At 27.6% G+C, this 11,791-nt stretch overlaps 1 protein-coding gene across 1 annotated transcript in view; it reads left to right on the top strand.

Annotated features, from left to right (window-relative positions):
* Phum_PHUM516920 (Pheromone receptor transcription factor, putative) overlaps positions 1-1,090 on the top strand; it is a gene marked incomplete at both ends in the record, with an annotated part of 6,196 nt that extends 5,106 nt beyond the window's left edge. The window contains one exon of the mRNA XM_002431202.1: positions 563-1,090. Coding sequence (XP_002431247.1) covers positions 563-1,090 — 528 coding nt within the window. The remainder of the gene's footprint in view (positions 1-562) is intronic.
* Positions 1,091-11,791: the final 10,701 nt, after the last annotated feature.

Genomic DNA, 11,791 nt, shown 5'->3' with positions numbered 1-11,791 from the left:
TTTTTTTTAATTAATTAAAATGTTATTGTGGGGAGAAAAAAATGATGATGATGATGATGATAATGACAACGTTTTTTAAGTAAGTTTTGTATATTAAAAAAAAAAAATTAGTTCGAGATGAGCTGAGGGCAAAACAAACATTTTTTTTTTTTTTTTTTTTTCTAAAAATAATTTTTAAAAACAAAAAATTTTTTATTTACTTCGAACACTATAATTGTGTGTGTGTGTTAATTGTTTATCGGGGATTTAAATATTCCATTTTTAATTATATTGTGTGCAACGTGATTTGACAAAATTTTATTATTATTATTATTATTATTTTTTTTTTCTCTTATACTTAAATATATCCTGTCAAATAATAAATATTTAACCCGAGGGCAGTGCTGTCTCATAGGAATCGAATCAAAAAAAAAAAAAATTTTTTTTTGTATGCCTTACTCAGGAATATATTATTATTATTATTATTATTATTATTTGAAAGGTATTTAAAAAGTTGAGGTTTTTTTTTTTGGGGGGGGTACTCTCCGTCGTATTCGTATTTATATTTTATTTTATTTTTCAGGCTTACGAACTGTCCACATTAACGGGCACACAAGTCATGTTGCTGGTAGCATCAGAAACTGGTCATGTATATACATTTGCGACTCGCAAACTTCAGCCTATGATAACATCAGAGGCTGGAAAAGCTTTAATTCAAACTTGTCTTAATTCTCCGGATCCGGCTCCATCTTCGGTCGGCGGAGACCAAAGGATGTCGGCGACGGGATTCGAAGAAACGGAGCTGACTTATAATATAAGCGACGAGGAGCAAAAAGTAAGACAGCTTGTTTACGGGGGTAGCCCTCACTCGCACCAGCACATGGGTCAGCAGCATTTGCAACATTATCCCGGGAGTCCTCATCATCAGCATCACATGATGGGACCTCCCCATCCTCACGCCCAAAGTCCTCCTTCGCATCTCATTCCCTGTTCGAGTCCGTCGCCGATGATGGGAACGGGTTACGGTCAACCTTCTTGTCCGTCCCCTTTACCACACTCAGGGTATCCTCCGCCTCATCCTCACATGTCTCATTCTCATCCGCAAAGATGAAAGTAAAATCTGCTGCCTCATGGCTGTTATTCTATATATATATATATATATACATACATATATTTTTATTTATTTATATATGTATATATATTTTATTTTTTTTATTTTTTTTGTGTGTCGCATTTTTTCGTTGGTGTTGTTCAATCTTAATCATCGTCATCATATGATGATTAAAACTACTTTTCAAACATTAAAAAAAAAAAGGAAAGAAAAGAAAAGAAATTTTTTATTTTTTATTTTTGAAATCCCATCAAAAAAAGAAAAGAAAAAAGAAAGAAAATCTCTAAAGATTGAACGGCACCGAATGTGATTTGTGCATGTTGTTTTTTTTCCCCTCTTGCACATTCATTCAAATCCTCGGTATAATTTTTCGTTTTTCGAAAAATCAATCATTTCTATTTTGTAGCTAATTTTATGACTTTGTTACGATTTTTTTTTACGAAAAAAAAAAAAAAATTTTTTAACGTTAAAATCAAAAAAAAAAAAATTTATTACAAATAACTAATTTAATATCAACGACTAAATAGTAATAATAATAATAATAATTCGGAAATCGGCGATGCCAACCAAAGGAAGCACCACAATTTTTTTTATTTATTTATTTTTCATAAGAAAATCAATTTTAAATAATAATAATGAATTTTTTCTTATTTAAATATTTCTTTTGAGGTAGCTAGTAATAATAATAATTATTAGTACAGGCAGACGTCCAAAAATAAATAAAATCGATAGACGAACAAAGATTTTCTTGTTCTTGTGGTTTTGTTTGTTTTTGTTTTTTTTTCACTTTGAAATATCATGTCTGACAAAAAAAAATTTGGAATTGTAGATAAATGAGTTCATGTCGTAAAAAGAAACATTTATGCAAAGACATTATCTTTTTGTAATGAAATAAAATGTTGTTTTGGTGTTCTGTTCTGACACGATTTTTTTTTACTTACTTACTTACATCAGTTGTTGTTATAAAAACATTGGAAAAAATTTGAGGAAAAAAAAAAACAAGTTCGACGTTTAATTATTAGATTCTTCCCGTGAATAGTTGATTACGTTAGGAAAAAAAAAACTACTACGTTGAACTAGAAAATAATCAAAATGTTTTCGTACCTACCATAAACATTATTTTAAATTTTGCCTGTAGTGAGTGGATTTTTTTGTACGATGGACCGATTAAAAAAAAAAAAAAAAATTATTCGACCGTGCATACCAAAAGAGAAAATTTTCAAGCTGAATCTCAAAAAAAAAAAAAAAATCTATTAGACGGAATAATATAATAATAATTTGTTGGTATCTGTCAGATTGACGCGACCTCTCAAGGGTTAATGTGCGGAAAATCTAGTATCAGGTACTATTCGGGTATCAAACACTGGTAGCAAAACTATTTAATCGTGAAACGTTCGACCAAAGCTGTTGATAACTTTGAAAAATATTTTCCCTTAGTAAATTAATTATTTTCCCCCCTTGATAGTAATTTCGATTAATTTTTTTTCCACCTGTTTTTCGCCTGGGTTTGTCTTCTGCCACGTCTTTGCATTGATTGCTGAGTTAAAAATTTTTTTTTCCTGTTACTCTCTCTCTCTTGGATTGTGAGTTTATGAAAATGAATTAGCCCGTGGCGAAAGAAAAGTAAAAAAAAGTTTTTTTTTTTGCTCTTCTTTTCCGTCATTTACTTACATCGAATTTAAGCGGATAAAGTTGTTGAGATTTAAACTAACTACCGTAATTACAATTAAAGATACCCCTAAAGGCATTTAAGGAAAATTATACATCGGAAGTTTTGGTTTTATTGTTCGTTAAAAAAAGAAGAATTTTTTTTTTTATTCGTGGATGTAAACTTAAATTAAAAAAAAGTAGTCACTTGGCACTGTAATATGTTGCAGAAAAATTAAATAAATAAATAAATAAAATCTCGCGTGTTAAACTTTTTTTGGAAAGAACATGGCATATTATTATTTTATTTTTGGGTTCGGTTGAAGGTTTTAATAGGTTGTTTAAATTTTCTTTGTTTTGCTAGCGAGCCCCCCCAAGCCCCTCAAAGCTGGAAAAAAAAAAAATATTTTTTTTGTATTTTGCACTGAGAAAAATATTCTAACAGAAATTCATTAACCGTCGGTGAATTATTTAAAAAAATGTCGGAATGGAAAAGAAAAGTAAAGTAGTGGCGTACCCCGGTCGTAAAAATATTTGTCGAATAGTTGTAGAATTGATGATAATTTGAAAGTAAATGACCAACCAACAAACAAACAAACAAACAACCATTTTCTAATGGTATCCTTCCGTGATAAATTAAAATAATATGCGAGAGTACGATGCGAAAATTAATTTTTTTTTTTTTAAAATTTGCATAGCATTTTCTTTACGGATATCATCCAACGGATGTCGTGGACATTTTGATGGTTCCTAAATTGTTTTTTTTTTTTTTTTTGGTAAGAGAATGTGAGAGGGGGGAAGAGGGGAGGGAAAGTTAATACACCCATTTAATTGGTTCCCTGTAATTGCTGCCTGTATTTAATAAAACTTATTACTGGCTCCTCATGATTTATGTGCGTGCGATGAAGTGATTTTTTTTTTCTCTCTCTCTCTCTTTTTTTTTCGCTCGTAGAATTATTAATCTTTAGGATAATTTTTTATTTTAACACGTCGCTAACGTGGTAAATAATAACTCATTAAAATAATTTTCCTTCATCTCCGTATTTTCCGATTCGATGTTCGATAATGATTGTAATTTTTATTTTGTTATTTTACTCACCAAAGATCGTTGGATAATTTGTAATGGGGGTCTATTTTGTATTATAAAAATTAATCGCTCCTCTTTTTTTTTTTTTTTTTTTCTTTCTTTCTTTCGTTTTGTGTGTTTTTTTAATCGTTAGTTTATTATAATTTAAAAAAAAAAAAAGTAGGAACTGTAAAAATAAATAATTATTTATTAAAAAAAAAAAAAATAAAAAAAAAACAAAAAAAAAAAAAAGGAATAAAGCTAATTAATAATAATAATTGCTACGATTTTTTTTTTCGCGTTGTATAAATTTCGATGAATTGTTTCGCGGCAATTTTTTTTAAAATTATTATTATTATTATTATTATCATTATTAATATAATTTAATTTTTTAATATGAGGGATTAAGTAATAACGTATTTATTAATTTAAAAAATAATAAGTTGATATGTTTTTTTGTTTTCTTTTCTTCTTCTTCTTCTTCTTCTATTACTTCTTCAAAAGGGGTAGGATAACTAAGAATTTTTTCTAGAAAAAAAAAATAAATAAATAAAAAATTAATTAATAATTTTAATGAAAATAATAAGAATAACTTTTCACGAGTCGAATCGTAACAAAGTCATAAATTTGTTTTTTTTTTTTTTTTATTACATTTTCCGTTTCCAGTGCCAAAGGTGATAATAGTTCTCATTACGACTAAAAATTAATTTTATTATTATTATTATTATTATTATTATTATTATTATTATTTATTGATTATCACCTGTTTTTTTTATTTAGAAAGTTATTAAAATAGTTTTTATAGCCGATCGATTTTCGGTTTCGTTTGATTTTTCGTTGATTTTTTTTTTATTTAAAAAAATATATATATATTTATTAAAAAAAAAGGAAAAAAAGGAAAAAAGGAAAAAAAAGAAAAAAAAGGAGAAAAAAGGAAAAAAAAAGTAACGTTTTAGATGAATTTTATGTGTACATATATATATATAAAATGGTTTCATTGAATTATTATTTAAATATTCCCTGCATTTTTCGTTCATTTTTTTTTTAATTATATAAATTTGCCTCATTTAAATTATTATTATTATTATTATTACTATTACTACTTACGTTGTAATTATTAATATTTATTTCTTCATAATCAAGTATTTTTAACCGAATTTCGTTTGTTGTTTGTTTGTTTCCAAAAAAAAAAAATTAATTGGAAGTGCAATAATACAAGTCGTACGTTTTTTTAAGGCTTTATAAAAGGTAGCGTGTGATTGTTTTCTTTTTTTTTTTTTTGTCCTCTGTAAGGGTTGAAGTCTGTAGGGGTTCTTATTGGGAAAGTACAAAAAAAGTTTTGTTCGTTTGATTTCGATATATCGTTTTAATTTTTTCCCTTTTTTTTTGTCGGCGGCTCATTTACTTAATCTTAACGATTTGATCAGTTGTTTAATTTGTTTTATTTATTATTATTATTATTATTCGCGAACGAAGGAAAATTTTTGGTTATTCGAAAGTTTAGTTCATCCGTCCGATACACCAGTTGATCGAATTTTTTTTTTAGCAGTTTGCGTAATTATTATTATTATTAAAAAGAACTCTTCAATTTCGTAAATTTTCCAGCACGTACTTAAATAAAACGTTGTTGTTGTGGTTGTCGTTGTTGTTGTTGTCGCTGTTGTTGCAAAGACTTGCATAGATCTCAGATCTTATAGTCATAATTTATATTCATCTTTTTTACCTTATTGTACATAAGCAAAGTGAAGCGTCGTTCATAGCTAATTATTAATTTTATATTATCATTTCCCCGGTGTCTTTCTCACGACTTGAAAGTTTATCTAAAATGTTACTTATAATAATATATATATATATATATATTAAACGAATCAAAGTATATACATAAATATAAATATATATATTTATTATTAATATGAAAAAAAAAAAAAATCAGAAAAATCAGGAAAATTCGAGGGTAAACCGAATCGATCGATCGATATATATTTTTCTTTCTTTCATTCTTTCTCTTTTATTATTTATTTATTTATTTATTTAGTCAATTACAAATAATAATAAATTACTTAATTAAATAAAATAAATAAATAAATAATTACAATTTATTTATGAAAGTTATTTAGTGTTGAGAACTATGTAATAAATTTTTTTATTTTTTATTTTTTTTTTTTATCCGGTGGTGCATGTTTGTTTGGTTTTTTTTTTTGTTTACATTTTTTTTTAAAAATTATTTACGAACAAACGGTTTTATTTAGAAAAAGAAAAAAAGAAAAAAAGATGCAATTTTCCAGAACGTTCGACATTTTTTTTTTTTTTTAAATGTAATTATAATAATAATAATGATAATAATATTAAAATAATTATTTTATTTATATAAATATATATATTTTGAATCGTGTATATATACAGATATATACGTAAAGGAAAATTCGAACGTTTGGAAAATGAATTTCTTTTTTTTTTTCTATGCCAGAAAAAAAATTTTCGCATCATCATTATTATTATTATCAAACGTTTTCCTTTTTTTTCTTTTTCTTTTTTTTTTTTTAAAATTTGAGAAAGAAATGAGAGAAAGAAAATTTTATTTAAAAAAAAAAAAAAAGAAAAGCGAAAAACGTAATAATGAGATGAAGCGAAAATATTAATAATAATAGTAGTAATGGTGAAAGGAATTTTTTTTTTGTTTGTTTGTTTGTTTGTTTTTGTCGTTTTGTTTTCATTTTAATTATTATCATTTTTTTTATTATTATTTGAAATGCAAAAAAACATAAAAACTGTGATTTTTTACTCGTGTTGTGTTTTTTTAAGTTAGTCAAAATCGTTTGACTTAACATTCAAATATAAATAACTCAATAATTTTGTCTCTCTCTCTCTCTCTCTCGAAAAAAAATAAATAAATAAATAAAAACGTCTGCTGTGTGAAAACGTGGATTTATTTATTTTAATTTTTTATTAAATTTAAAAGGCGGTGAGTCTTGGTAGCGGAGGGGGGAGAAGGTGAAGGAGGACGAAACGATTTTTGTTTTGAGAATTTTCGCTCTTAGGTTTTTTTTTTTTTTTTTTTTTTTTTTTAAAAAGTTTCGCATGAATTTTTCTTATGAAATCAACCCCCTTAATTTAAAATTTCCAAGACGTTTAAATCCGATAATCAAAATGGCTTCTTTTTTTTTCTTTTTTTTTTTTTTTTTTTTTTTTTTTTTTTTTGAATTGGCGTTCGAGAAAGTTTTTGTAACTCGAACCTGTGCACCTGTATGGTGCATGCACGAGATTTCAACAAAAAAAAAAAAAAAAAGTTTTTCCTCGGGGTGAACTTGCGTCTAGGTTTACGCGGTTAAAGAAGCACGCGTAATTTTTTTTCGCTTATAGAAATACTTGAATTTTTTTTTTTTTTGGGGGGGGGGCAAATATTACGCCATTTGTTTTCAGACTTATTAAAATTTTTGTTTTTAATTATTTCCTTTGAAAAAAATCACGTGTTCGGAGAGGTATAGCCACTTCCGAATTTTCCAATACAATCCCTATCGTTTAAAGTTTTTTTTCTCTCTCCCCTCTGTTTCTTCACGTTTGTATAGTTTTTTTGTTGTTGTTGTTGTCACTAATTCATTCACTGATTGTGTTACTACTAAACATGCAATCGTGAATTTGGGATTGGTTGTAGTCGGAGGAGTGTGATTCCTTTTACTCACCTCCTCCTCCTCCACGATCATAAACGTCATCAAAGTTTAAATGTTAAAAATTTCTAAATTGAAATTTTTAACTTGCGAAATTTTTTTTTTTTATTTCTTCATTCGATTTTTGATTCGAACCTGATGAACTTCCGCCGATGAGTTTTTCCTATTTTGTGAAAAATATGGAAGCAACTTGAGATGAAATGTTTTTGAAGGAAAAAGAATTGATAAAAATATAAACAGTTTCGCAATAGTTCCAATAATTTTCAAACCCATCTCGAAAAAGAAAAGAGCATACAAAAAAGTAGGAGCCATTTAAAAAAATAATAATGATGATAATAATAAATTTCCCTTTTATCTTTTTTCCACTTCTTTCATTTTTTTTCTTTTTTTTTTCACATCATCCATTCGTAATGAATATTTACTTTGGCCTTTTGTAAATGACTTGAATGTGATTACATTCCGTTACGGTTCGTTAAATTTAAAAAAAGTTTTACGAAAGAAAGAAAGAAAGAGATAGAGAGAGCGAAAAGTTTTCTAAAAATCGTTTTGTCAATATGTCTCCTCCCGGTTTGAATAATAATAAAAAAAATTTTTTTTAATTTTTTTTTTTTTTCGTTAAGCAAATAATTTTTTCAAAAGAAATTTATTTATTTGCGAGTATGAATCGAATCACTCAGACGTTTATTATTATTTTTATTATTATTATTTGTTTATTTATTTATTTTTTTTCGGGAGGGAAATCAAACATTAGAGAAAATCCCCCCCCAAAAAAAGAAAAATTGCGTATTACAATTTTCGTGGGAAAATGGTATAAGAAAAAAAAAAGGAAATGGAAAAGGTAAGTTTTTGAAGATTTGATCGTTTTCACAAACGCAAGGAAGGAAAAACATCGTGGCAATACCGTAAAAGACGTGTAAATAATTTTTCAAAAAGTGGAAGAAGTAATTGTGGTAAAAAAAAAAGTGAAATTTCAATTGTTTCCGGTTCCTTTTAATCGTATGAATATATTTCCCCCCTAAAGATCATTGGAAAATTTTTTTATACGTGGAAATAGATTTCGATTTTTTTATTATCGTGGGTTCGTATTGATCGTGTAAATTACGTACGGTAAATTTTTACGGGTAAAATGTAAAATTTTATTTTCATGACAATTTTCTCTATTTTTGATTTATTTTGCTAAAAAAATATTTCGATTGCGTGACGCGCTAAGAAAAAGTTAAAAGTGACGGTTGACGATGTCGACGCCAATGAAATTTGCGATTTAAATAATTTTCCATAATTTTCCTATTTATTTATTTTATTTTATTTTTGTCTCGCTCGATCAACATGGATGGTGATTCGTCCGAAAAGGTTTTGTTGTTTGTTTTTGTTTTTTTCGTTTGCGTGACGTTTTATAGGAATGGTTTGAGTTGTGAATGAATTGGTGATATGGGTGGTGGCGGGAAAACGATCCGCGATATACATTAAAAAATGATTTAAAATCGGTCGGCATGTTTATTTATCAACAACACATATGATTTTTGTAACTCATCTTAAAGTCCACCCACGGTTGAGGTCGGAGCCTACTACGGACATATTACACGACCAGAATGAAAATAGGTAGATTAGTCAATTTTTTTTTTTTTGAGAAAAAACTTCCTCCCAAGACGTTGTTTGGTCCAAATATGGGAAAACATGCATGTGCTACAAACGACCCTGACCCACCCATGCTAATTACGGAGCTTCGAATTAAAATCTGATAACTCCCACTCGGTAAGACGCAACCTTCGACGTAACCGATTTTTTTTTTTTAACGAGTTTCGAAAAGAAGAGAGAGAGAGAGAGAGAAAGAGAGAGAGAGACGTGTCCCGGTCGCATCGCGAACTTTCTAGATATATTAACTAAAAAGGTTCGAAAATATGACTCAAATTTTAAATTAATATCGATTTCCTCGCGTTTTCTTCCAATTTTTCCCATAATCGGTTTTTTGATTATTATTATTATTATTATTTAACTTCAAAACTGAAAAGTTCGTCGTACTATCATAACGAGTTCTGGTTTGGTTCTGATGCCTTAAGCAGTTGAAAAAGTAATTATACCGTGAATTATTTGTTTAGTACAAATATCGAATTTGTTTAGGGTAGGATGATAGTAATAATGATGAAAATAAAGAAGGAAAGAGGGAGAGACTAAAGAAAAGTTATTCGTAATAATTTTGTTTGACTCAAGGTTTAAACGTTTTTAGAAAGAAAAAAGAAAACGGTGCACTTGCTACGACGAACTTCCAAAATAAGTAACAAGTTTTGACCAAATGGAAAAAAAAAAAAAACATAAATGTTGATGTAAAACCACCCTCGTACATCCTAGAAACGAGAACCGCGGTACCTAGGCTGATAACCTAAAATGGTAAAAGCACGTGCTAGGTTAAGATCTAACGATCTACGTCATCGTGAACAATAACAACGACGACGACGACGACGACGACGAGTCTTCTTCTTTCGATTATGAGAAAAAAAAAAGTTGAGAAAAGTTTTCGGAAAAGGGAAAAAATAATTTTAATATGGATGCCGCGTGTGTGTGTGTGTGTGATTCATTCAAACCTTAAACGCGCAATCTATTGAATCTTTTCTCTCTCTCTCTCTCTCTCTCTCTCTCTTTGTTCTCATATAATTTTTGTGCCGTTTCCGGTTTGTTCGGAAAATTTTTTTACAAAGAACGTTGGGGGGAGTAAGTTTAAATTTATTTTTCATATGATATTAGGTGATCGTATTGAAGTCGGTGTCCAATCGTTTAAAAATTGTCCATGGCTTTCCACTTTGATTAATCCTTTTCTCTCTCTCTCTCTCTCTCTTCTTTTACTCTATGTTAATCTCATTTTAAATTTCAAGTTGAGTATGACGTAGTTACGGTACTTATTTTTTCAATCGGTGGATTTTTAGTTGTCGATCTTTAATATAAGTGCAGATAAACATTGTGAAAAGAGACATATTGAAATCTTTCTCTTTCTATCTCTCTCTCTCTGTCTTTCTCTGTAGGCGGACACATTGAAAATGTGAAAAATCTTTTATGAGGCGTGTCAGATTAATTTTTTCGAAAAAAAAGTAAAAGAATTAAAAAGTTTTTTTTTATTTTTTATTTTTATAAACGATAAATCTAGGAATAAAATATTGATAACGATTAGTTAGAATAATAAAAATAAAAAAATTTCCCAACGTTGTTTTGTTTTTTTTTTTTTTTGTCTAATATTGATTTATTAATAAGATATTATTTTCAAATGTTGGTACTAATGCGCAGAAATATCGCACGATAAATCGATCGATCGATCGTATTATTTTTTTATTGATCGTTTTTTGGTTTTTCTTTTTTTTTTTCCTTCTCCCGTGCGCGAATCTTACGAAATTTCGAATATAAAAATTTTTTTTTTAACGTTTCGATGTTGGTAAAAGTGCGATAGGATGGGCAAACGATGAGCAAACGATGAAGCGATTATCGCGTTGGGAAATTTAATTTTTTTTTTTTTTTGCTTTTAAATTTTCTTGCGAACGTTTTTTTTTTTTTTCGTTACGAAAAAGTGATTTTTGTTTGTTTGTTTTTTCGTGATTTGTGTTGTCGTTGTCGTTTGTTTATTGCTGTGATATTAGTTATTGATTGTTGAAGTCGGAAAATTGTTTTTCGTTATTAATTTACGCTGATTAACATAACTATTTTTTTTTTTTTTTTCGTTTTTCTATTTTTGAAAAAGAATTTTATTTCTATTGCTTAGTTAGCAACGAGATCGACCAAGTGTTAGATTTTCTTTTTTTCTTTCTTTTTTTTTTTTGCACGAAAAAAATTTTCTAATATGGAATTGTTTGTTTGTTTGTTCGTTTGTTTTTTTAGACAAAAAAAAAAAAAAAAAAAAATTTTTTTCTAGTTTCCACGCAGCAAGTTTGAAAAGTTGTTTTTTCGCTTTTTTTTTCGCTGAGCTTTGGTTCGATTTTTCAAAAAAAAAAAAAAATACAAAGAGAGAGAGAGAGAGAGAGAGATAGAGAGAGATTTGTGATTTTAAAATCACCGAAAATATTACTAATAATAATAATAATTTCTCTTATTTATTTTTCAAAAGAAATTCGTAATTGATTTTCGTAGCGGAATCAAAAATTTAAATTAAAATATATTTATTCGATTGCAAAAAACGGTTGTTATTATTATCATCATTATTATGATAGTAATTATTATCGTTATTAATAATATCATCGTAAATGATAATAATAATTGTAAAAAAAAAAAAAAACAATGGCCAGAAGGGTAATAATTTAAAAAGGCGTGTTTTTAAAAAAGAATCCATTTGTTTTATATACGCAC

Source organism: Pediculus humanus, genomic scaffold, assembly GCF_000006295.1.
Source record: "Pediculus humanus corporis 1103172108282 genomic scaffold, whole genome shotgun sequence".
Classification (NCBI taxonomy): Eukaryota; Metazoa; Arthropoda; class Insecta; order Psocodea; family Pediculidae; genus Pediculus; species Pediculus humanus.
The sequence above is the reverse complement of the archived record's forward strand: the minus strand, read 5'-3'. Positions and strand labels throughout refer to the sequence as shown.